Here is a 27,581-nt window from a genome sequence, read left to right as displayed (position 1 = left end):
ATATATCTATATATATATATATATATATATATATATATATATATATATATATATATATATATATATATATATATATACACACAGACACACACACACACACACACACATATGCCTGCCTCAAATGGATTCTTCCAAGCACCATTTTGCATTTTTTTGGAAAGTAAAAGTCCAACCTGATGACTGATGAAATCACGACCTGCACTTTATAATGTATGTTTTCTGGCAGGACACATTTTTTTTTTTTTTTTCTTCTTCTTTTTACACACTCTGTTGTTTCAAAATGTTCTGTTTTATTTTTCCTCTGTTCCGATTTAGTTTAAAATAAAAGGGATGGGTAGTACTATGTATCTATAAGGTATATTATTTTAACCAAAACAGTCCTACAGCCTAGGTGTCAGTGGTTCCTCACCATTTGCCAAGCTCTAAGTCCTTGCCTTCCTGAAAGTGAAAAAAAAAAAGTATAGTTTGTGTCTACTTTTATAGTACTGTGTTACTGTATTATTTGTTTGCCGTATGTAACAGATACACAACAGTAAACAACATTTACCTTCTGCCTGTCTAAAACGTTTATTTCACATCACCGGGGGTCTGGATTTTTCTTTCTTTTTTTTTTCTTCATATAGGAGATTAAGGGAAGGAAATGGAAGAAGTGGTCGGTTATGAGTTTAAAAGCTGACAATGTTTGGCCCCTGAGCAAGGCCCCTTAACGCTGCATTTTTATAATTGCAAGTCGCTCTGGATAAGAGAGTCTGCCAAATGATGTAAATGTAAAAAGTGCAGATTCAGCTGTTTTTTTTTTGTTTTTTTTAAAGAAGAAACTGATTTTATAAATAAATGACGGCTCACACGCTGACACCCGAAAGCAGAAATAAATATAGAAGCACACTATATGGACAAAAGTTTGCGGACACCTGACATTATGTCCATTTTGTATGTCGCTCTTTTCACATTAAGTCCCTGTTTGCTCCTATCAGGACGGCCACTCTTCTGGGAAGATGTTCCACTAGATTTTGTGGAGATTTGTGCTCATTTATGGCTGCAGTCAGAGAGCAAAAATTCATCCCAAAGGTGTTTAACAGGGTTGGAGATCTTCATGGAGTTGGATTTGTGCATCGTCGTGCTGGAGCGGGTTTGAGTTTTGAAAATTTCACAAATGTGTGCTTCCAAATTTCTGGTATCAGTTTGGTAAAGAAACGCATACGCGTGGAAAAGTCGTTTTCCAATACTTTTGTCTATACAGCGTATTTGGTTCATTGCTCTTTTTGTTTGCACTCGAGCTGGAACCGTGTGTTCGATTAACTCCTTTGGAATGTCGTCTGAACACAGGCTTCCTGATAAGAGATAAGACTCGGAGGGGAAAAAATTAATAAATAATTAAATAAAAAAAAAAAGCACTGACCTGTTTTTGGTTACACAGAATATCACTGAATCCCTGAATGTCGTCTTCTTTGTGTATTTAAAAATAAAAAAATTAATTGAAATAAAACCCTTTTTTGGACCCTTCTGCACGAGTAAAGCTTTTTCACCTAAAGCTGTTTTTTCGATTAAAATGGCTCGAGGTGTTTTTATAAAATCAAGCGCAGTCCTTCGGGAGACTCCGACGGAAGAGATGATGAGTGACTTCCGACTGCCTGCTGTCGCACGCCAGACGTTTCGGAGGTATGAAGTCAATTTTACAAAGAGATGATTGTTTTAAAAAAAAGTTAAAAGTATTGGAACACTCGACTCACCAGCCATTGGTGGAGGTTCTCCAAACTGTAACCTCAGAGTTACCTGTTACCTGATCCAATGGCGTTTTGAAGCCCTTACACAGAGCGACTTACACGTATCTATGAGTTAGATCGATATTAATTAGATATTACATGGCTTTGAGTGGAAGATCTAAACTACTGTAGAGCTCCAACATTACTGAAGACCTTTGGGTTGATTACTGCATGCTGACTGCACCCCAGGCCTGCTCAACCTACCTACACCAGTACTGTACTGTACTGTCCTGGCTGAATGAATCTTCACAAATCAAAATCTAGTGGAACATCTTCCCAGAAGAGTGGAGGTTATTATAAGTGCAAATGGAGACTAAATGTGGAACGGAAAGTTCAAAAAGACCACACTACATCTAGCGTCCTACATTTTTGACACCGCGAAATTAAGTAGGCGGTCGCCGTAGTAGAAGGTAGGACCGAAGAAATGATTTGCCTCAGAGAGAAAGCACAAGCAACCGAATGAGAATTAAACTTGACCCACTGATTACACTTTGTGGACAAGTGTTCCGGGATAATACGCTCCATTCTTCTGGGAAGATGTTCCGCTCCATTCTTCTGGGAAGATGTTCCGCTCCATTCTTCTGGGAAGATGTTCCGCTCCATTCTTCTGGGAAGATGTTCCACTACATTTTCTGATGATTTGTGCTCAAAGTCAAGTACTGATATACTGATATATATATATATAGAGAAATTCATCACAAAGGTGTTTAAAGCTGTATAACAGGAGATCTTCCACTCCAACCTGTGGAAATCATATCTTCATGGAGCCAGCTTTGTGGCACAGGGGCATCTTCATGCTGGAACGGGTTTGGGGAGGAATCACGTGTGGCTGGAAAAGTCAGGTGTTTTTTTATTTTATAATTTTATATAAAAATAATTATTAGCATTGATAATTATATATTGTTTTTATAGTATTGTATATAGATTATAGTTATATATATTTAAATTATTCTGGTTTGTATTTTTCTTGAACAACCTGGACGCGATATGACGGCCCGACCATCGGCGGCTTCATCCAACGTTCCTAGACGTTCGCACGTGAAAGCAACACGAGACTGATGGGAAATTCCCAACACACGTCCTCTTAAAGCAATGTTATCTTTTATGTTTCTTCGTTCTCTCTTTGACCCGTAGGAACTAAGGCGCCGTTGTTCACAATTTTCACAGATTTTCAATTGCGAATTAAAAATACCCTCCCCAATTTATAGCTACAGTGGCGTGCTCATGCAAATGACCCAGTGATGTCATCAGGGGACAAACCCGGTGGGTGAAGTACTTTCCCCTAAAAAAAAAAAAAAAAACAGCTCTCGGTCTGGACTCCTAGTGTAGACATGGTTTTAGAAGGTTGGGATATTTGCTGATAAAGAAATTATTTGGATTTGGGGTACGTCTACACTAATCCGGATCAATGTTTTTTTTTTTTTTTTTTGAAAGACACTTTGGTTTTCAATACGTAACGCGCGTCGTTTCCCTCTTATTTAATTTCCACATCTTTAAAAAATTGTCGCAGCAATGATTTTAAAAACACATTTTTTTCTTTTTCCTTCGAAAGCCTCCGTTTTCACAGTCCGCGAATTTACACGTGAGCGTTTTTTTTTTTTTTAAAGAAAGCGATTCGTTGAGCGACGACGGCGTCTCAGCCGTGGACGAAACGAAAACGTATCAGTGTGGACATTGTCTTGGTTTAATAATGAAGAGTAGAAACCCTCAAGTAGGATTTGATGATAGATGAAGGTCCATTCCTCTTATTTTAAATGATCTTGATGATGATGATGCGCAAGCAAACGACCCAGTGACGTCATTAGGGGGAAATTCAACCCTTCTTGGGTGAAGTATTTTCTCCTGAAAAGAGCTATGGGTCTGGTGTAGAGTTTTAGAAGTTTAGGAGGATATTTGATCAGTGGTTGGATAATGATGGAGAGATGTGATCGAGTAGGGATTTTATGAGATGAAGGTTCATGCCTCGTGGTTTTTTTTTATGATTATTATGTGATAGAAAAAAAAGGGGAAGTGCGAACAAGGTATGTATGCGTTTGTCGAACATGACAGGAGGACATGGATTACAGGATGGAAAGGGTGTAGATGCTGCGTTTTATGGTCCAGTTAGTGGAAGAACTTTATCTCAAGATACTCAAAGACTCAGGACTACACACACACACACGGCGCTTACTCAGGCTTTTTTTTTTTTCCTTTCCAGCCTGATAGTGTGTTCGTGTATACTGAATGTGTGTGTGTGTGTTTCCCCACACACACACACACGTTTAGTCACATTGCTCGGATTTAGGTGATCACTTCTCTACAACCTTCTCGACTCCTTCACTTCAGAAATATGTCAAATATGACTTTAAACAGCGAATATCTGTACAATTTACCCGCCGCGGCTCTGCTCGACTTCACCCGGGTTATGGATTCACTCCCGGATTCGGACTGGCTGAGATTTGGTACGATTCTTTTTTTTTTATATTTATATATTTCTATATATTTATTTATCATTACCATGATTGATAAATAGGCATCATATGTGTCATGCTTTGACTTCATATCTATTGTATTATTATTATTTTTTTAAGACTGAATTAAAAGCCAAAGAAAGAAGAATAATACGTTCATTCAGCTCGACTTCCTGAACTTGAGTGAAAGTTATCCATTTCATCTCACCAGCTTTGCTCGGGCGCTAGCATTATTAGCTTCATTTTCTCTTTTATATTTCTTTATTTTTTATTTTAAATATAAAAGCGTGGTTCAGTTCGGTTTCTTTTCGATGTTCTATATCGTCAGGGGAAATTTAAAAAAAAAAGAAGAAGGTTGCTAGCCAGGCTAGCTGTACTAATATTTACCTGATTGACTTACTGGTCAGCTGAGGGTAACCGTTAGCTAACAGTGCTAGGCACCAGAGCTAGCTCAGAGAACATTCGAGAAGGGGGGGCACGCCGTGAAGGATGTAGGTTCACTTCCCTGAGAGAGAATGAGAGAAACATCTAGAATGGAGGATTTAGGTTCACTTCCAAACTATCATGAAGACTGTAGGTTCAGTGGCCGGGGAGAGAATGAGAGGAAAATTTAGGATGGAGGATTTAGGTTATCTTTCACATCATCACGAAGGATTTGGGTTCGATTCCCTGAGAGAAAATGAGAGGAAAAAACAATCATGAAGGATGTAGGTTCACTTCCCTGAGAGAGAATGAGAGAAAAACTAGAATTGGAGGATTTAGCTTCTCTTTTTCACCATCATGAAGGATCTATGTTCGATTCCCTGAGATAAGAATGAGAGGAAAATCTAACATGGAGGATTTAGGTTCTCTTTTACACCATCACGAAGGATTAAGGTTCGATTCCCTGAGAGAGAATAAAAGGAAAAACCCATCATGAAGGATGTAGGTTCGATTCCCTGAGAGAGAATGAGAGAAAAACTAGAATGGAGGATTTAGGTTCTCTTTCACACCATCACGAAGGATTTAGGTTCGATTCCCTGAGATGAGAATGAGAGAAAAATCTAGAATGGAGGATTTAGGTTCTCTTTTACACCATCACGAAGGATTAAGGTTCGATTCCCTGAGAGATAATAAAAGGAAAAACAATCATGAAGGATGTAGGTTCACTTCCTGAGAGAGAATGAGAGAAAAACTAGAATTGGAGGATTTAGCTTCTCTTTTTCACCATCATGAAGGATCTATGTTCGATTCCCTGAGATAAGAATGAGAGGAAAATCTAACATGGAGGATTTAGGTTCTCTTTTACACCATCACGAAGGATTAAGGTTCGATTCCCTGAGAGAGAATAAAAGGAAAAACCCATCATGAAGGATGTAGGTTCGATTCCCTGAGAGAGAATGAGAGAAAAACTAGAATGGAGGATTTAGGTTCTCTTTCACACCATCACGAAGGATTTAGGTTCGATTCCCTGAGATGAGAATGAGAGAAAAATCTAGAATGGAGGATTTAGGTTCTCTTTTACACCATCACGAAGGATTAAGGTTCGATTCCCTGAGAGATAATAAAAGGAAAAACCCATCATGAAGGATGTAGGTTCGATTTCCTGAGAGAGAATGAGAGAAAAACTACAATGGAGGATTTAGGTTCTCTTTTACACCATCACGAAGGATTTATGTTCGATTCCCTGAGATGAGAATGAGGGAAAAATCTAGAATGGAGGATTTAGGTTCTCTTTCACACCATCACGAAGAATTAAGGTTCGATTCCCTGAGAGAGAATAAAAGGAAAAACCCATCATGAAGGATGTAGGTTCGATTCCCTAGGATGAGAATGAGGGAAAAATCTAGAATGTAGGATTCGGTTCTCTTTTACACCATCACGAAGGATTTAGGTTCGATTCCCTGAGATGAGAATGAGGGAAAAATCTAGAATGGAGGATTTAGGTTCACTTTCACACCATCACGAAGAATTTAGGTTTGATTCCCTGAGAGAGAATGAGAGAAGAAACCCATCATTAAGGATGTAGGTTCACTTCCAAACTATCATGAAGACTGCAGGTTCAGTTGCCTGAGAGAGAATGAGAAAAACATCTAGAATGGAGGATTTAGGTTCTCTTTTCCACTATCATTAAGGATTTAGGTTTGATTCCCTGAGAGAGAATGAGAGGAAAATCTAGAATGGAGGATGTCGGTTCAATTCCCTGAGAGAGAATCTTAGATAAAATCTAAATGAAGAATAAAGGTTAACCAGAAAGGATGTAGGTTTAATTCCATGAATAAGAGAATGAGAGACAAATCTAGAATGAAGTATTTTGGTTCTCTTTCAGATCATCACAAAGGATTTAGGTTTGATTCCTTGAAATAGAATGAGACAGAAAGCCACCATGAAGAATGTCCGTTCACTTTCAAACTATTATGAAGACTGTAGGTTCTGTTGCCTGAGAGAGAATTAGACAAAAACCCACCATGAAGGATGTAGGTTCCATGATAAAGGATGTAGATTCTATTCCCTGAGAGAGAATCTAAACAAAACCTAAATGAGGGCTGTAGGTTCACTTACCTGAGAGGGAATGAGAGAAGATCCCATCATGAAGGATGTAGGTTCACTTCCAAACCATCAAGAAGGATGTAGGTTCACTTCCATGAGAGAAAAACCCATTATGAAGGATGTAGGTTCACTTTAGAGTGTGCGGCTGCATCCTAAATTACTCCATGCTGCCTGTCTAAGTGGCCACTTTAATAACACCTGTACCCTTGATCACTCATACGACTAGAATCACAAAGGTCAAACATCAGATCAGAATTGGAGAGGAGATAATGTGGTCTCAGGGGTTTCATCAGTGCCATAGTCAGAGAGTTCAAACGAATGAGATGAACCCAAATAACCGCTTTTTAAAACCACAATGAGCAGAAAAGCTGCAACTTGCCCGAGAACACAAGAACATATCGCGTTCCTTTCAGCCGAGAACAGATATCTGAGATGATTAGGTTTTTTCTTTCTTGAAACGTCTGGTTTCGGTGACCACTGCTGCCTCAGAGGTGGCCTCAGAGGTTCCTGTTCTGGGAAGGCAACAGTGAAACCTGACGTCTTCTGCTGTCATAGGGCATATGCACATGTTGTTCATCAAGTGCTGATTGTTCTTCTTCTTCTCAGCAAGATTCATAACGTTTCCTTCGAGTTCTCTGATTTCCTTACACCTCCCAAAGACACAATCCAGTAGGTTGCCAGGCAGTGCTAAAATGCCCCATGTGTGTTAAAATGTGCGTGTATGGTTCACAGACAGAGGGTGTCAGGGTTTCCGCATGGCCTTAGAAATAAAAATAAAAAGTCTTAAATCCACTGTTCTAAGTTTAATTTTAAACAGGTTTAAATTTTCTACCTCTAATTCTCATTGAAATGCTCCCGTAGCACTTCGGAATGTTTTTTGTTTGGTTTTCGTGGTGTTTTAGTTCTTTCTTTCGCCCGGTCCAAATATAATTCGCTGGATTTGTACGACTACAAATGAGACCAACACACAACAGCCAATCAGCTTTCTGTTATTGCAATTATGCAAATATGAAGTATTTACAGTACAGTACCGTATTTCCCTGTGTATCGCGGTGGGTATGTTTTTTTTAACCTTTGTTTTTATATTGTTTAAGCCGTAAATCATCCTCCAACACACTTTAAACATACACAGAAAACATTTGCATGAATATAGCGAGAATTTTGTGTAAATTCGTAGATATACAGTTCGTCGTATCACATTTATACATATATATGTATAACATTTTACTTATGTAATTAATAATTATATTTGTATTAATAAATCAACATAAAAACTCCATAAAAACAATTAAAAAAACAATAGTAGTTACACTGTCAAACTAACAAATTGTAATAGATTGTACAAGAAATAGATAATAAAAAAATTAATATTTTTCAGCTGTGGTAAAGTGCAAGTTTAGCGATACTTGGCTTAAATAAAAATTAATTTAGGGCTCGGTTAAGGCCGGTCGCTAACACCTGTATTTGTGTGTTTTTGACGTGATATAGGTTTTTGATTTCATTCTTAATGGAACTAAAAAAGACTTAAATTTGAGTTTGTGAAACCTGCAGAAACCCTCTGTGTATCAGATTCAAGCCTCATAAAGGAATGAACGAATGCTGCTCTGTTTGAAAGTTAAAAGTCTGTAAATTTGTTAAATATTTTTTCTGCACGTTTTGAATTTACTCTGACATTCGTGTGTCATGAAATCAAACAGACTGAGACGGTGCCGTCTGTGAAACCGAGACTCCCAGTCACTTCAAGACATTTTGTGGTATCTATTTCAGTGTGCAAGATTTTATATAACGTCTTGCATTATATACTTTATGGACAATTAGTATTTGGACACCTGACTTTTTTCACCTGTATTTCATGAAATTTTACATTCACTTGAACTAGGAGACCCAAACCTGTTCTAGTGTGACCATGGAGTGGAAGATCTCCTGCTATAGATCTCCTAACCCTATCGATGAAACATGAATTGGAGTTGCTGACTGCACCTACATCAGTACCTGACCTTCTTATCGCCCTTGTGGCCGAATGAATTTCACACAAATCTCCACAAAATCTAGTTGGAAATCATTTCAGAAGAGTGGAGGATAGAATTAGAAGAAATGAGGATTACATGTGGAATGGGGTGTTCAAATGGAAGCACCTACCAATCTTATGGTCAGGTGTCCACAAAAATATAAATAATAATATCTATCTAATTATATACAAAAGATAGTTTTTCCTGGTTTGTGTTCTTAAGAGTAATTTGTCGTGTTTTTTTTCAAATTGGTGATTCATTGTGATGTTGTAGCAACATTTCCTGAGTTGAAAAAGTGAAGCCCTTGTTTTTGTTTTTAACAATCCAGCTTCTCGAGTCATATGTGACCAGACGGAGCTTCGGCTTGTGGAGATGGGCAACAGACGGACTGAAACACTAATGACCAAGTGGGGCTGCAGAAACGGGACTGTTGGCGATCTTCTAACCGTCCTGCAGGATCTGGAGCTTTTCAGACCTCGAGATATCATTCTGAAATGTGAGTAGAGTGGCATGGCGATGTAGTGGGTGGTGTTGCTGCTTCCATGGTTTTTGTTTTGCTCTTGATCTTCAAGTTCTCAGTTTGTGTGTGTGTGTGTGTGTGTGTGTGTGTGTGTGTGTGTGTGTGTGTGTGTGTGTGTGTGTGTTTCGAAAGAGTATTCCCGCCTAATGCCAAATGTTCCCGGAATACTCCGCATAATGAATCATCATTCATCTTAACTCTCATTTTTTCCTTTTCCACCACCCGCACTGGTTTTTTTTTCTTTCTCTTTTTCCGTTCTGATTTTATTGAACTTTGACGTTTTATGATGTCTAAGATGACTTTTGCTTAATCGGTGATTTTTTTAAATTTAAATCGCTAGTTTAAATCTGAGTCCTCACAATGCTGTAATCAAAACCGCTGGCATAAACACTGACTTACATTTTAATATTTTTTATTCGATGAACATGTATTCAATTTCTCCCAATAGTCTGTTCTCTTCATTTCACAGCGTTTCTAAAGTTGTGCTGCTTCCAGTAGTGTAGGTTTGTTAGATATCCAATTTATCCAATCAGATTTCAGCCAGGGTCAAAGAAATCTGAGGTCCTCAGAATCAGCAGTGGGGCTAAATACATGACAATGAAGCTGTTGCATTAACCAATCAGATTTTGAGTTGGCGACACCGGGGCCGTCTAGCAGGCGTACAATAACGCCTGCATTTCCACGTCCTTTGATTGGGCGGTGAGAGAGCGCACGAGTCAGAGCTCGCGTACCGCCTCTGTTACAAACTGCACAAGCTCAAATATATTCGTGTGGATTTACAGTTTCTCTCAATCATCCTTAATCTTTGCAAACCATTAAGTGCATTCCTCTGAACAATTTCTACAAACTGCACAACACAATGGATTTCTTGCAAAAGGCTGCATTTTTCTCAAAATCCTCAGTTCATCTCTCAAAAGTACGTCAGTAACGTCTCGTTGCCGTCAGAAGTGCTTTTTTTCATCAAGATCTTCTACACATTCAGTCGTGTTGTCAGTATGACGGCGCAGTATGAAAATACTCGAGGCTGAATTTCGATTAATTTCAGCAGCACAAATGTTCGTTCGTTTTCTGGATTGTAGAAATTGGAATTCTGTAATGGTATTTTGTCGCCAGTCGAAGGTTCACGGGATTCACCTTTGACCTGTTTTAGGGGACGAGTTGACGATCGGTCGATCTGATTCCGTTCGCTCGCCTTCATTAGTGACTGAAGATTCGTCTGCACAGTTCATCAATTCACCAAAAAAAACAAGTTGAATAGAAATTTGACAGATTCTGACGACGCATTCAATCGAGTGATGCAGAGATGTTTTGGGGGGTCGAGACTGTTCAGGTGAGAACCAGTAAAATATATTTCGATCAACACGTCATAAACAATCGATAATGTAGGAAGCAGCAGCAATTTTACACGTTCGATTAAACGAATGTAGCGAAGCGTTCGCGATCTGACGAACGAGTGAAGACATGACGGACGAGTCGTTTTGAGATTTTCCTTTCTGATACGAGAAACGCTCCAAAGCTACTGAGGAAAAACTTTTTTTGTAACTTGGTTATAAGGATTTATTAGATTTTTGTTGCTTTACAGCATCAGAAAAGGTTTGTATAAAACTTTTTTTTATTTTTAAAAACATCTGTTTTTCTCTCTCTTTCTCTCTGTGTCCAGGGCGGCGTATTCCTCAGCCCAGCCCTGTCTCCACCCCCTCCACCTTTCTGCCACCACCAAGTCTCACCCAGCACAGCTCACCCCCTTCATCACTCTTCACCCCATCTAAAAACACCTCCTGCTCACGTCCTCTTCTGGGTAACTCCCTACTCATTCGTTCATACGGATCAATACGGATTTAGTGATAAATGATGATACACTTTTCCTTTGTTTCGCTGCTTTGAGAACGTAAATGTTTAATAAAACAGCTCGTCAGACACGGCTGATTCAAATCGAATACATTTCTGACTTTTCTTTTTCTTTTCAAAATTGTATTGTGTTTCAGAAATTTAATTTCTGACTTTTTAATTTTTTTTTGTTTCAAGTAATAGTTATTTGGTAAATCGTTAATCATCTGTCTATATATGAGACTAAACATTTATTTATGATGTTTATATTTCCATCTGTATAAAGTGTGATACTGGTGTATTCTAGTTTAGTTTTTGTCCCATTTGATGTTTTATTGCTGTATAACTTCAGGAACGTATTGCATTTGTTGCCAGGTAGGTAGGTATGGGGAGAGAAAATAAATAGACAGACAGACAGACAGACAGACAGACAGAGAAAGGTAGATAGACAGATAGATAGGGAGAGAAAGGTAGAGATAGACAGACAGAGACAGATATAGATAGATAGATAGATATAGATAGATAGATAGATAGATAGATAGATAGATAGATAGATAGATAGATAGATAGATAGACAGACAGACAGACAGACAGACAGACAGACAGACAGAGCGAGTAGCTCAGTGGGTAAGGTGTTGGTTTACCGATTAGCAGGTCCCCGCAAGGTTGTGGGTTTAAGCCCTGGCATCGCCAAGGTAAAAAAAAAATTCTCTCACCCAAATGAGGATGAGTTTCCCCTTTTTAGTCTGGTTCCTCTCAAGGTTTCTTCCTCACAACATCTAAGGGAGTTTTTCCTTGCCACAGTCGCCACGGCTGCTCATCAGGGATAAACACACATCGTTCACCTTCACTGTTGATTTCTGTAAAGCTGCTATGAGACAATGTCTGTTGTGAAAAGCGCAATAGAAATAAACTTGACTTGACAGATAGATAGGAAGAGAGACACAGACAGACAGATAGATAGATTGATAGATAGATCGATCTTTGTCATTGCATAGTACAGGTACACAGCAAGAGAGTGTAGCTCGTTACAATTATGCCGCATATATATGTAAAGATATGTACAGCAAATAAACATAAAGGCTCTGTGTACAAAATACAGAAGTAGATGAGTATGTATATGTGTGTGTGTGTGTGTGTGTGTGTGTGTGTGTGTATATATATATATATATATATATATATATATATATATATATATATATATATATATATATATATATATATACACACACACACACACTGGTGTGAAAAAGTGTTTGCGCCCTTCCTGATTTCTTTTTTTTTTTTTGCATGTTTGTCACACTTTAATGTTTCAGATAATCAAACTAATTTAAATATTAGTAAAAGATACACAAGTGAACACAACATGCAGTTTTTAAATGAAGGTTTTAATTATTGAGGGAAAACAAAATACAAAACTACATGGCCTTGTGTGGAAAAGTGTTTGCCCCTAAAATTGATAACTGGTTGGGCCGCTTTTAGCAGCAACAACTGCAGTCGAGTGTTTGTGATAACTTGCACTGAGTCTGTTACGGCGCTGTGGAAGAATTTTGGTCACTCATGTATGCAGAATTGTTGTAATTCAGCCACATTGGAGGGATTTTGAGCAGGAACTGCCTTTTTAAGGTCATACCACAGCATCTCAATAGGATTCAGGTCAGGACTTTGACTAGGCAACTCCAAAGTCTCCATTTTGTTGTTGTTCAGTCATTTAGATGTTGAATTGCTGGTGTGTTTTGGATCATTATCCTCGTGCAGAACCCAAGTTTGTCAGGCAGGTCCTATTTAAGAGATTTCTTGATGGTGAACAGGTGTGGCAGTAATCAGGACTGGGTGTGGCGAGAGAAATTTAACTCGGGTGTGATAAACCACAGTTTTAACAAACACTTTATCACACTGGGGTATGTAGTTTCGGATTTTGTTTCCCCTCAATAATAAAAACCTTAATTTAAAAACTGCATGTTGTGTTCACTCGTGTTCTCGTTTACTAATATTTAAATTATTTTGAATCTGAAACATTAAAGTGTAACAAACATGCAAAAAAAAAAAAAAAAGAAATCAGGAAGGGGGCCAACACTTTTTCACACCACTGTAATCTCACCCGACTGTTTGCCGCTCGAGTGTGGTTTTTTTTTGTCTTTTCTTAATAGTTACACTGCAGTGTTCTTGTACTCTTTGTGTCCTTAGAGACCAAGCTGCTAGCCGAACGTGGACCTCCACCCCCTGACCTGCCCAAACCTTGTCCCTGTCCGCTATCATCAGTTTCAAAAGATAGAAAAAAAGAAGAGGTAATATATATATAAAGGTTTTTTTTTTCCCCTCTTGAACACCAAGTGCAGTAAATCATGTTGTGGCAAATCCCTAATATACATTATAGATTTTCAGATGTTTTTTTCTGTTTATTGTAATACAAACTCGCATTCACACTCGTCACTTCCATCGTTTTCCCAGTTTATAGTAAAGATGGTGTAAGTTGACCTTGCCCATGTACACATACACTGAAGGGATGAAGGTTTGAACATCCCGGGAAGATAAGGTATAGTCCAGGTGAGGAGACCTGGGGGTGCAGTCAGTGTGAACAATTCATCCCAAAGGTGTTCAATAGGGTTTAGAGCTTTTTAGCAGGAGATCATCATGAAAGCAGATCTTCATGTAGCTGGATTTGTAATGCTGGAACAGGAACCAAATATAGCATATGGATAAAGTCAGGTGTCCAAATACTTTTGCTCAGACAGTGTAGGTAAAATCTGTTTTGAACCCTGTAATGAATGAATCGTATCATCATTAATGTGCATCTGATAGCTAATTAAATAATCCACCCTATTTATATAATTTCGAACGGTTCTTATTTGAACACACGTGAACACGTCTTTCAGGAGAACGATTACAGCTACGCTTAGACTTCCTTTATTCTATGATTGACTCAATTACAATTTTTTTTATAGATTTCTTGCGATAGCTGCCCGGATCACTCGACTCGGTTCTCCGGCGTCATGTGCTGGCCATTTGACGAAGTGCAGCGAGGTACGGACAATTTCTCCCCGTCCAGGCAGATCGGTGAGGGAGGTTTCGGTCACGTGTACCACGCCTGCATGAGGAACACCGACTTCGCTGTGAAGAGACTCAAAGAGGCAAGTGAAAGATGAAAGATGGACAAAAGTGAGCGAGTAAATGAGGAAAGAATAACACACACGGAGGTGTGCCGTTACAGAAAAAACACGATTCAATTTCCATACAAACATAAAATTGCTAGTCGTTTATTGTTAACAAAAAAGTATACAGTGGTCCCCCGGTTATTGAACTTAATTCGGCCCTTTAAAACCGTTTGAAATCCGAAATGTTCGAAAACCGGACCTAATTACCCCATAAGGAATAATGGAAAACCAATTAATCCGTTCCCAAACTCCACCAATACACAATAATTAACCATTTTTTCCTGTTTTTAGCCGTAATAATAGTCAGGAATCCCCCTGCCACGCCCCCTTCAGTGGCTGTCATACCTCTGTGCTTCAGGGAATGCCCTGTTCCTTCGCTCATGCGTGCCCCGCCCACATTGAGCTCGTCGCAATCGGGCTTCCTCCGTAAAGCACCGTGAATATTATTTATGGACTGCCTTTTGCCGGATTATCACGATCTCTGCGGGTATTTTGTGTTCGCTCGGTAAAAGTATAAATTAACAACTTTACAAGAGTAAGAAACAAAATGATTACTGTACTTACCGCTTAATATCACTAATATTGTTCACAAACAGGAGTTGCGATAGATGCTTACTCAGCGATGGGTGAACTGAAGCAGTTTCTTCCCCTCGCGCTGGGTTGGGCAGCGTGGGTGGCGTTCGATAACTGGAACTTTGTTCGTTCACCGGACCCAAATTTCGTTCGGAAAATGTTCGATATCCGAGCCGTTCGATAACGGGGACCACTGTATATATATATATATATATATATATATATATATATATATATATATATATATATATATATATATATAAAAAATATATATTAATTGATTAAAAATTATTTACTTTATATATATATATATTAATTAATTATATATATATATATATATATATATATATATATATATATATATATAATATAATATTTTGAATTAATTAATTATATATATATATATATATATATATATATATATATATATATATATATATATATATAAAATTTATTATTTATTTATTTATTTGTATATTTTCTACTGTATGCCAATTTGCGAAAGCTGCGATTCCTTTTTTTATAGTAACATTTAATAATAAAAGTGAAATATTCTTGAATTACATTTTATTTCCTCATGCATAAAAAAAGCCACCAAAAAGCACTTTTTCATGTTTCTGAGAAAGCACAAAGCTTCGTTTTCTGGGTCTAAGGGCTTCCAAAGTTTTTACTCTAGAAGCATAGAATTCGAATGTATAGAATTTGAATGTATAGAATTTGAAAGCATCTGCTCTCATAGAAATTCTGGCCAATCGCTATGTAGAACAGCAGCAGATGTTTCAGGGCTTATCATATTCGTGGGCTTTTGGTTTTTCAGCAGCGTGTTATCCGGACAGCGCCACGTGTCTTTGTTCGTTAATGAGAGGCTCTTAATGTCTTAAGCAGGATTCCCATATGGGCTGGAGCGTGGTGAAGGAAAGTTTTAGGACCGAAGTGGAAAGACTATCACAGTAGGAAGCCTTCTCTTCTTTCTATGCTCGCTTTGGCAGCTGCTTCCACTTTCTTTGGCACTTTTTCTCTTCTTCTTTTTTTTTTTTCACGCTTCTTTTAGGTGGTGCTGACCACAAAAAAAAACAGTCATTATATTTGTGTCAACAAACACACGCACACTTACTGAGAAAAGTTTTTTCCCTAATCTGAAATGTTTACTGCCCTCTGTTCTTCACCTTCCCTTATTGTGGTCAGTTACCTTTATGTTACACTCTCAGATTGAGTTGTCAGGGATTTTACACCCTTTAAATCTTTTTTGTGCTTGCTTTACTTTTTCAGATTATTGGGTTACTGACTCACAACTCAACACAAAACCTCACCAAGTCCTCTTTTGTTTTGTAGATATCGACACCCAAACATCATGGACTTGGTTGGTTATAGTATTGGAGGTGGAACGTACTGCCTTATCTACGTGTACATGCCCAGTGGATCTCTGGAGGACCGGCTGCACTGTGGGGTAAAACAAACAATTTCAGTAAAAAGAAATACATTTGGATTTACTGCGGATAAAGAAATTGTTTAAGTTTTAGCCAAAAAAATTTATTTGATCAATCAGTAGCCGGGAAATCGGGACAGGAAAATGACACATCCGTGTTGTGTCAATGAGGCCTTTTTTAATTAATTAATTTAAATAAATTAAATATATATATTTTTTTAAAAATTTAATTAAAATAAAAAAAAATATATATATAACTTTTATTTATTTATTCAAATTATTTATTACATTTTTATTCCAAAACAGAGATGGTTAAAAAAAAAATTGCCATACAATTTCTTTTTTCTTTTTTTTTTCTTTATTATTTTTATATATTTTTTATATTTTTTTATTTATTTATTCAAATTATTTATTACATTTTTATTCCAAAACAGAGATCTTTTTTTTTATTTTTTTTTTTTTATATTTTTTTATATTTATTTATTTAAAATGTTTTCATGTACATAATATAAACAAACTACAAACAATAAAACATTTTTAATAATATAAACATTTTTTAAATAAATAAAATCATAATATACATATATAAATTAATAAATTAATAAATTAATAAATAAATTAAATATTTTTAAATTAAAAAAAAAAATTCTTGGGGGTGGTCTGATATGTTTTATAATTCAACTCCTTAATAGATGTTGTAAATTGGAGCTCCTTGGTTAAGAGAAGAAGCTGTAGAAAAAGCGTACTAATTCAGTCGAATCCACAATAACATTTTACATTCAAAAAGTAAAGGACGTTTGTTCACATTTTTTTATCAAGATCTGTTTTATTTTAAATGTTTTGTTCAAAAATGAAGGTATGTATAAAATTCGTTTGTGTGACAGTGGTGTAGCTCTTACACATGCTCTTCATTCTGAATCCCATCACCTGTTACATCACAAACATCTACATTCAATACTACATACATTCGTCAGCTTGGAGAAGTTTGGTTCCACAACCAGGAATATGGAGTTGTTTCATTTGAGTCATTGAGGGTTAAGGGCCTTTCTCAAGGGCCCACTAGTGTCAGATTGGCGGTGCTGGGATTTGATCTCATGACCTTCTGACCAGACGTCCAACATCTTCTACAATTCAATTAGATTCGATTCAAAACAGTTTTATTTGTGCAGCTGTTTTGTCGCTAAAGATACAAGAATATGAATGAATTTTTATCTCTAAACAGCAGTGGAGAAAAAAAAACGAACCCAAGACGATATGAGGAAGAAACCTTAGGAGGAACCAGACTCAAAAAAGGAACCCATGCCCATTCGTATGACTCATGACTCGGCTTTACTTGAGAACGCAACGTGTTGCAAGTCATGTGACTCGCAAGAGATAACGACAGAGTGGTTCCCTATGCGTGGATATACAGTGGTATACTCCACTGTGTCTACACTGTTGAGGACAACTGACTTTTCCCACATATGACAGATTTGGTTCCTCTCTAAACTGTTACCACAAACTTGGAGGCACACAATTTTCTGAAAATGTTTTTGTGGGAGCATGAAATGCCTTTATTTGATGTAGGAGACCCAGATGTGCATTCGATCCCCCTGTGCATAAATCCAGCTCCATGAAGATATGTCCTGCATGGGTTGGAATAAAAGATCTATAGAGCTCTAAACCCTTTTGAACATCTTCGGGATGAATTTTTCACTGCACCCCAGGCCTCCTCACCTCACCTACATGACTTCACTAACACCCTTGTGGCCAAATGAATGAATCAGTACAAAATCTAGAACAACATCTTCCCAGAAGAGTGGAGCTTATTATAAGAGCAAATGAGCACCAAATGTGTGGAATGGAATGTTCAGAAAGAAGCACATACGTATCTTATGCTCAGTTGTCCACAAACAATGTTTTCCCTCCTACGTATTGCAGCTCGGTGTCATTTATTAAATTACGTTAGCTACACTACGTCACTTCCTCAAGGTTTTTTAAAGTGAAGTCACGTTTGGCATTTCGGTTTGTTTTAATACCTGGAACTTCCAGTGCTGCTGAAATGAACGGTTTTTGTCTGTAGATTCCTGCCCTAAACCTGATCCGGTTCTTCACTCTTAAGTTCTTACTCATTCGGGAGCTTCCGAAGCTAAACCACAATTCAGTTATTTAGAAAAGACATCAGGAAGATTTTTATTTTCCAGGTTAAAAGTCGTGTGTGGGAGGAGAGCGAACCAGGAGGTAACACAGGCGAGCGAATAAACAAATAGCACACATTTTTTATCTACATGCTCCAATGTTTTCGATGCTGCAATGTAACTAAAAATACCAGCAGGGTTATTTTTTGGGGAAGTTCACTGATCGGCGATGTGACAAGTCACGTCACACACGTGGCTCTTGATTTCTTTTTCTTTCTTACTTTCTAATGAGCAATCTTTATACCTCTAATACTGATAATATTTTGACTCCAGAGCGCAAGCTAGGCTAGCGATAGTTGGGTTGCAGTTAGGGGGTGTAGGATATACAGTATAATATCGTCGACGATAATATCGCGATCGTTTTAGCGATTCGACATTATCGCGTTTATCGCAAAAACCCAAAACACGTTTTTTTTTTTATGTGCGATTTTGAATAATAAGAAAATTTGAGACATGGGGCAGAAAATGTGTACATTTATATCTTTTCAACATCAATATCTCGTGAAAAGTGACATTTTTTTCTATATTATTTAAAACATTTATTTTATCTGCTTAGTAACAGCCAAAATGACTTATTATTTGAATTGATTAAATGTAAGAATTTGACTCAAAAGATGACGCACACTTTTAACAATAAAATCAAATAAAAATGGCTTTATAAAGGTACAAAATATATAAATAAAAAAAATGAAAATCAAACTTTTTGAACAAGATTGATATTGCGATAAACTGACCACCACCCAGAATATGAAGATTATAAAAAATTGTAGTAGTCAGCTGTCCACAGAAGTCCTTGTGATGGAAAGTAAAGAAGTAAATGTAATTCGTTACTGTACTTAAGCAGCTTTTTCACGTTTCTGTACTTTACCACCAATCAGGGTCAACGAACGCTCTGTTTTGAACTTCTTTTGAACCTCTTTTGAATTTCTTTTGAACTTCTTTTGATTGACGCTTGGTGTATCTACTTAACACCAACATACAGTTCAGCATTCGTTCAACAGCAACATTTAGAGAGGAAAAATCGATGATGAAACTCCTGACTCGAACTCGCCACAACATCCGTGGCCTCGCTTGAAGGAAGAAGGATTTAGGCTCATGATAATTTAAATAGATATCAATCAGTGTTTAATGCAGTATTTCATTCTATGAATAGATCAATGTGTTTAGAGTCTTTTCACATAATTTTTGTTGATTAAGCAAAAAAAAAAAAAATTATAGCCATAATAAATACAAACATTTTTGGATACTTAAGTACATTTTTCACTCGAGTCATATTTTATCTCTACTTTAACTCAAGTATATGGTTTGGAGGCGTGTCTAAGTTCTTTAACCAGCTATGGAAAGTCGTGATCGTAACGAGGGTTAATTATCAGGCTGCTTCTCCTGCTGATGTCCTTGTGCTCTTGTGTCTTTCAGAATGGTTCTGCCCTCTCCTGGTCACAGCGTGTAAAAGTGGTGTTGGGTTCGGCACACGCTATTCAGTACCTTCATTCCTGCTCTCCTGCGCTCATCCACGGAGACGTCAAGAGGTGTGTTTTAGTTTCTCGATTATTTATTTCATTAATAAGATTTTCTGCAGAAACGCAATACTGACATGACATTTGTTTGCCATGACATCACCTTTAACTACACACTTATGATGTCATGGTGACTTGTGGCACATCAGTACTTTTCAGTATTGTTTTATTGGCTCCACCCCCATTTTCACCTACATCTCTTCTCATTATTAACGTGCCTGTTCTCCCCCACAGCTCCAACATTCTGTTAGGGGAACATCTGGACCCGAAGCTGGGTGACTTCGGTCTGGCGCGGTTGTGTCGTAACCCAAGCAGATCTCCAGGGAAGACGAGCACCGTGGCTCAGACGTCTACGGTGCGAGGAACCCTAGCGTACCTGCCTGACGAGTACCTGAAAGAGGGACAGCTGGGCACGGAGATCGATGTTTACAGCTTTGGAGTGGTACGAGCCGAAGTGTATGAGATCAGTGTACAAATGTGTACTAGTTCATAATTAACTGCAGGTTAATGAGTTTCAAAGACGTGATGATCTCAAGGAATAAAAAAAAAAAAATCGATATTCATGAAAAGTCTAGAATTGTACAGTACAGCCCTCAGATTTCAGCAACCATTTAAGTATCTTCTCAAGGGACAAATCTATAGAAACGAAACTTATATATATTTTAGAGGAGTCAATGTCATACATGTAAAATGTAAATTGAATGTATCAGTAGGTAAAACGTTATTCTATCCTGCTCAGGTGTTGCTGGAGGTCCTGACAGGCCGAAGGGCTTTAGAATCCAGCAGCAGCCAGTCGAAGAACATTTACCTGGTGAGAAGCTACGCTTTATATTCGCTCCAGCTCTAGATCATTCGCAAGAAAAAGCGTAAAAAATAAATACGCGTTTCTTTTGCGCAGAAAGACCTGGTGTCGGAACTGGAGGACGATGGAAAAAGTTGCAGCAGAAAGAAGGACACTCGAGATCTCTCCAATTCACAGTCGGCAGAGAACATCTGGAAGAAGCATTTGGATCCTTGGCTGATGGCAGACGGAACGTCTGGCCCTAAAGGGTCAAAAGAAATCGCTCAGCTAGCGTGTCGTTGCCTAGACCGCCGGAGAAAGAAAAGGCCTCGGATGACAGAGGTGGGCCGGCGCTGGAGCCATTTTGTCTCATTTTATATATAAAATAATATTTTTTATTATTATTAATTAATTTGTTTATTATTATTATTATTAACATTTGTAAGCATTTTTTAAAACTATTTTAAATTAAATGCCTGCTTGGTTTAAATAAAAAATAAAAACGGTTAATAAAAAAAAAATATTTAATATATTTATATAAATATATATTATATACAAATATAAAATAAAATGTCTAAAAAATTTTTTAAAAAATTTAGTAAATTGAATAATCGAACAAACTTGGCACAAATCAAAATAATTAAATAATTAAAAACTAAAGAGTTTACATTTGTTAGAGCATAATTGGGTAATACAGATGTGTATATAAGTGCGTGTGTGTGTGTGTGTGTGTGTTTATGTTTAATATTAAATTTTCTAAAGATTTGTTCTACCTAACTGTTCGAATTATAACGCGTTTTCGAATCGCCACAACATGTGAGAACCGAATCGAGAAACCCTGTACCGAAACACCTCTAATATATAGAAATTTCCCAAGTTTTTATATTTGATCTCCCCCTTCCAGGTCTACAACACTCTCCTGGACGTGTGTACAGGCTTGAAGTCTTTGAGCAGATCGGTCCCAGTCAGCACGTCACCGGTTCCTCCTCATCTCTCCGGCCCGATGCCTCTGCGCTCGGATACCTCCATGGAGACTCTGTCGAGTAACTTCTCGAAGCTCGGGCCTCAGGAGAACACGTTCTGCTGCTCGCACAGCTGCAGCTTCCCACGCCCTCCTTCCGCAGCCACAGGCTCAGAACCCCCCGAGTCCGAACGGAGCGAAGGATCGTGGGACACTCGCTATTCCTCCTTTCATGCGCCATGTGAGTCAGACGGAAGTCAAGGCTATTCGCAGCGTTTTTTTGTGCCAAAGTACACAGCGCAGAGAAACACACCAGTGGTCAGCGAAGGCGATCCGCCATCCAGAGAATGATGTCGTTACTGAAAAAGAGAATGGTTTATTTTTTTATTATTTTTAAAGAAAAAGTCCACCCCAGAATACACGGTACGGTCAAAAGTATGCGGACACCCGCCCACATGATGTCCCTTTCCATATTTAGTCCCAATATTTACTCTTCGAATAACCTCCACTCTTCTGGGAAGATGTTCCACTAGATTTCGTAGAGATTTGTGCCACAATAGAGTTTGTAAAGTCAAGTCCCGATGGAGGTGAGGTCAAAGCTCTATAGCTGGGAGATCTTCCACTCCAACCCATGAGAAAACCTGGCTTTGTGTTCGGGTCTCCTCGTTCAAGTGAAGGGAAATATACATTCGTGTGCCTCCGAATTTGTGGTGTCAATTTAGAGAAGATCCACGTGTAGCTGGAAAAGTCGGGTGTCCCAATACTTTTGTCCACATAGTGTATTTAAGATTTTGGATGGTAGTTAGTGGCTAGACAAAGGGTAGGCAAATGACATCGTGGGTAATTGTTTGTGTGTGTGTGTGTGTGTGTGTGTGTGTGTGTGTGTGTGTGTGTGTGTGTGTGTGTGTGTGTTTATGTTTAATATTAAATTTTCTAAAGATTTGTTCTACCTAACTGTTCGAATTATAACGCGTTTCGAATCGCCACAACATGTGAGAACCGAATCGAGAAACCCTGTGCAAACACCTCTAATATATAGAAATTTCCCAAGTTTTATATTTGATCTCCCCTTCCAGGTCTACAACACTCTCCTGGACGTGTGTACAGGCTTGAAGTCTTTGAGCAGATCGGTCCCAGTCAGCACGTCACCGGTTCCTCCTCATCTCTCCGGCCCGATGCCTCTGCGCTCGGATACCTCCATGGAGACTCTGTCGAGTAACTTCTCGAAGCTCGGGCCTCAGGAGAACACGTTCTGCTGCTCGCACAGCTGCAGCTTCCACGCCCTCCTTCCGCAGCCACAGGCTCAGAACCCCCGAGTCCGAACGGAGCGAAGGATCGTGGGACACTCGCTATTCCTCCTTTCATGCGCCATGTGAGTCAGGCGGAAGTCAAGGCTATTCGCAGCGTTTTTGTGCCAAAGTACACAGCGCAGAGAAACACACCAGTGGTCAGCGGCGATCCGCCATCCAGAGAATGATGTCGTTACTGAAAAAGAGAATGGTTTATTTTTTTATTATTTTTAAAGAAAAGTCCACCCCAGAATACACGGTACGGTCAAAAGTATGCGGACACCCGCCCACATGATGTCCCTTTCCATATTTAGTCCCAATATTTACTCTTCGAATAACCTCCACTCTTCTGGGAAGATGTTCCACTAGATTTCGTAGAGATTTGTGCCACAATAGAGTTTGTAAAGTCAAGTCCCGATGGAGGTGAGGTCAAAGCTCTATAGCTGGGAGATCTTCCACTCCAACCCATGAGAAAACCTGGCTTTGTGTTCGGGTCTCCTCGTTCAAGTGAAGGGAAATATACATTCGTGTGCCTCCGAATTTGTGGTGTCAATTTAGAGAAGATCCACGTGTAGCTGGAAAAGTCGGGTGTCCCAATACTTTTGTCCACATAGTGTATTTAAGATTTTGGATGGTAGTTAGTGGCTAGACAAAGGGTAGGCAAATGACATCGTGGGTAATTGTTTGTGTGTGTGTGTGTGTGTGTGTGTGTGTGTGTGTGTGTGTGTGTGTGTGTGTGTGTGGTGGGGGGGTGTTCAGGTTGGCTTTCTCTATGAGGGAAGTTTCGACCAGTAATGTTTTTAGTAGGACTTTGTTTTATTCTGAGACCTTTAAAATAAGGGGAAAACCAGTTCCCATTTTGGCACGAGGTTGTTCTGTTGAGGAAGTAATGACGTCAGATGATCCGAGGGGCAGGGGATCGTTTTATTGCCCTAACAGCCATTTAGAGAATTGAGGTTTGCAGAAATACGTTGTAAAAAAAAAAAAAAATCTTTCTGATTTTACGCTTACGGCAGACTTACATTTACATTACATTAATCTCATTCATACAACTGAGCAGCTAAGGGCCTTGTTCAGGGGCCCAGGACTGGTAGTTTGGCATGACTGGGATTTGAACTCACAACCTTCAGATCTAAAGTCTAATGCCTTAACCACTAAGCTACCACTTCCCCATTTTATCTGCCATGTTGCTCTTTTTTTACCCCTCATTCCGTCTTGAGTATTGATAGTATTTTTAACTTTTCAGGTTTTTAATACTATAATCAACATGGACAAATATGGATGCTTTTTGCAAATTTATGTTAATTATTAGTGAAACAATACTCAAAATATGAATATATGCATGAAGACCAAAAATTCTTGTAAAGGTTTTAGTAATGGTGTTTTAAATTACGAAAATCATCAGGACACCAAACGTAACTTTTGCTACGTTTCCATTTTAATTGCCGGATGTGTACATCAGGACTGATTTTACTGCTTGATTTGAGAATCGGCGCATCAGTAAAACAAACGTTTAGTGACGTGTTACCCCACACACACACACACACACACACACACACGTATGACTGTGTCACCCAGGCGTCCTGCACCCGTAGGAAAACAAACCGTTCGTCCTACGTTAATTTAATCGCCATCTGGAGAGGTTCGTCCCAGAGGAAACGTGTAAAAATGATCCTACACCTGTAAGCACTAATCCACTCCAGATAAGGTTTACGATGCCTGGAGGAAGCAGATGCTCGAACGAGCGATTAAGCCTGTAATAAAGTGAGTAGGAGTCTGATGCTAATCCTGACACAGAATAAACAGACAGAAGCTATTAAAGCCTAATTATCTTGGGAATAGGAGCTGCTTGTGTATGTGTGTGTCTGTGTCTGTGTATATATATATATATATATATATATATATATATATATACACTCATCGGCCACTTTATTAGGTACACCTTTCTAATCAGCCAATCACGCAAATTTCTAATCAGCCAATCACAAGGCAGCAACTCAATGCATTTAGGCATGTAGACATGGTCAAGATGATCTGCTGCAGTTCAAACCGAGTGTCAGAAAAGGGAAGAAAGGTGATTTAAGTGACTTTGAACGTGGCATGGTTGTTGGTGCCAGAAGGCAAAAGGGGGTCCAACCCGGTACTAGTAAGGTGTACCTAATAAAGTGGCCGGTGAGTGTGTGTATATAAATATATACACGTGTGTGTGTAGAATTTACGGTTTTGTGCTGTATAGATTGTGCAGCACGGAATGGTTTGTTTGTTTGTTTGTTTGTTTTTAGCTACAGTGAACAAAAAAGACGCTCGATCACTCGACAGTGCGCAGTGTAAAGAAATGCTTTTAACGTGATAGGAGACGGAGAGTAGAATTAAACGAGTCTCCATTTCCTGTTCTAATAAGCTTCACTCTTCTAGTGAGGTGAGGTGAGGAGAGGAGAGGAGAGGTAAGAAGGTCTGGGGTGAAAAATAAAAAAATCATCCCAAAGGTGTTAAACAAGGTTGGAGCTCTATAGCAGGTGATCTTCTACTCCAGCCCATGGAAAGCATATCTTCATGGAGCTGGATTTGTGCACAGGGGCATCGTCATGCTGGAACAGGTTCGAGGATGTTCAGAAAGAATGGGAATGGATGTGGGTTTAGAGAGGGTGGGTGAGGAGGTTCATCCCAAAGTTATCCTATAGAATATGTGTGATTCAAACTGTTTTGGAAAAAATCACATACAGGATCCCTTTCTTCTCATGTCTTTGCAGATGACGGAGTTATCATTAATCCAGTCAGACAGCGCTTGGTTGAGAAAATGACACTTTACGAGGAAGGTCGAATCCTGACATCAGACCTCTTCTCTTCTGGCAGTTCATCAAGTAAGTCTCTGAGACCGAGCAGATACGTAGACGTCCGCTGTTTAGAGTTCAATGCAAAAGGAAAAAAAGAAGAAGAAAAAGAGTCAGATGTGTCATTCATTTCCTAATACTTGGTCACACCTTTCCTGGCTGTAAGAACCGGACTAATCGTGTCAGATAAGGAAAACGCCAGCGTCTAGAGCTCTGTGCTCCAAATAACGTTGTCTACAGTCATCGTCCGAATTGTTGGATGTGAAACACACAATCCGAACAATTTCGTAAGCAATAATAAACGTGTACATCTCGAAAAAGTGCCAAACTACATCCAATTAACTCAACTATAAACCAAAAATTCCTCAATTTTAATTTAGAATCCAGACACGCCCAGTATATACAAGTCTCTCACACGTTTCTTTGGCTAAACTGAGAAGAACACGTCATCACTGTAAACCAATCACGACCATAAAACACAGCGATGGACCACAAGACCACTTTTATACTCAAAAAGTATCACCAAAAAAAAATTACCAGAATACTTAAGGACCATTAAACTGAAGGACTCTTTATAACTACTGAACTCCGTAGTTAAAACTCAATAAAATGCTGTAACCTCTCATTATAGCCACCTTGATCTTACCATGGAAATGCTGCTATTTTTCAAATGGATACTGGATTAAAAAAAAAAAAAAAAAAAAACTGTACTGAAATATTACTGAACTTTATTACAAAAATAAAAACTCATGAAAATGTGTTAAATGCTTAAAAAAAGATTATATGGATTAATAAATATAATTAATAAATTATAAATAGAATATAGCGCTGTAAAAACAAACCGCCTCTAGAGGCCGCTCTCGTAATGACGGCGGACAGTAGGCTGGAAAAACTATCCGTATGGATTTTGCTGATAGTTCCAGCGATCAGCGGTGCAAAAAACAATGAATCTGTGCGGATTAATCGACAAACAAACGATGATTCGGTCGATCTCTAATCTCCACTCCATTTTGGAGTGTTGGATTTAGATATTTATTGTGTGTCTCAGTGCAGAAGTTTCATTCATGATGTCGGCTCTGTGTTGCAGATGGAGCGATGAACATGCAGACCAGGGAACCGGAAGAAAGCGACGAGTTTGCAAGCAGCGTGGCCTAAGACCACTCAAACTGGTACCTACTGACTAATTCCAACACTTGAGAGGAAATCAGGGACGACACTGGTCAGGATTTCCTGAAACAAATGTTCTCAACACCACCATGGTGACCTACTAACAGCTGTGTTAATTTTATATATATATTATTTTTTTAAACGTCAAATGGAAATTTTTGTCCACGTGTATGGGATGCAAGGGGACCCTAGATGATGTACTTCATGCCAAGTTCTTCCTGGATTCCACAAACTCTCCGTGACTGCACGTTTCATTACGTTAGGAGGCCTGAGGTGCAGAGTGAACAATTCCTCAGAATTCTTTAATGATTCTTTAGTGGGAGATTTTGGTGGGACTCGAACCGACAACCTTTGGACAGCTCTACGGCCACTTCTAGAAGTCCAGCGCGATATCGATTCCTTCCCGTCTATAGCAGGAGATCTACTTTAACCCATGGAAGACTTTGGTGAACAGTTTGGAGAAGATGGACACGTGGCTGGGAAAGTCGGTTGTCCAAATACTTTTGTCCATATGTGATGATTTTTTTTTTTTTTTTCCCCTCCAACACTCGAACAAGAAATGCGATCTCAGCACAATTCCTGTCATGAATGAGGCCTTTATGGTTT

General features: G+C 38.6%; 1 protein-coding gene across 2 annotated transcripts; it reads left to right on the top strand.

Moving 5' to 3' along the window:
* The first annotated feature begins 3,569 nt into the window (after positions 1-3,569).
* irak1 (interleukin-1 receptor-associated kinase 1) lies at positions 3,570-27,525 on the top strand. Of its 2 annotated transcripts, XM_046872222.1 has the most exons (15): positions 3,570-3,784; positions 3,961-4,204; positions 9,080-9,247; positions 10,932-11,069; positions 13,286-13,386; positions 14,044-14,229; positions 15,712-15,776; positions 16,159-16,273; positions 19,846-19,958; positions 20,181-20,388; positions 20,686-20,757; positions 20,845-21,069; positions 21,632-21,929; positions 25,728-25,838; positions 26,896-27,525. In XM_046872222.1, the coding sequence occupies exons 2-15, from the start codon at positions 4,093-4,095 to the stop codon at positions 26,961-26,963; spliced, it is 1,980 nt and encodes a 659-aa protein (XP_046728178.1). In that variant the 5' UTR covers positions 3,570-3,784; positions 3,961-4,092; the 3' UTR covers positions 26,964-27,525. The 2 variants fall into 2 exon arrangements, with proteins under 2 accessions (XP_046728178.1, XP_046728177.1); XM_046872221.1 differs by having other exon boundaries at positions 3,570-4,204.
* The last annotated feature ends 56 nt before the right edge of the window (positions 27,526-27,581 follow it).

The sequence above is a fragment of the Silurus meridionalis genome, chromosome 17 (assembly GCF_014805685.1).
Source record: "Silurus meridionalis isolate SWU-2019-XX chromosome 17, ASM1480568v1, whole genome shotgun sequence".
In the NCBI taxonomy this organism is placed as follows: Eukaryota; Metazoa; Chordata; class Actinopteri; order Siluriformes; family Siluridae; genus Silurus; species Silurus meridionalis.
The sequence above is the reverse complement of the archived record's forward strand: the minus strand, read 5'-3'. Positions and strand labels throughout refer to the sequence as shown.

Coding starts and splice junctions, on each gene's coding strand:
- irak1 (XM_046872222.1), top strand. CDS start 4,093: ATGTCAAATATGACTTTAAACAGCGAATATCTGTACAATTTACCCGCC. Junction 19,959..20,180: donor ATCCACGGAGACGTCAAGAG/GTGTGTTTTAGT, acceptor TCTCCCCCACAG/CTCCAACATTCTGTTAGGGG. Junction 21,070..21,631: donor AAAGGCCTCGGATGACAGAG/GTGGGCCGGCGC, acceptor TCCCCCTTCCAG/GTCTACAACACTCTCCTGGA.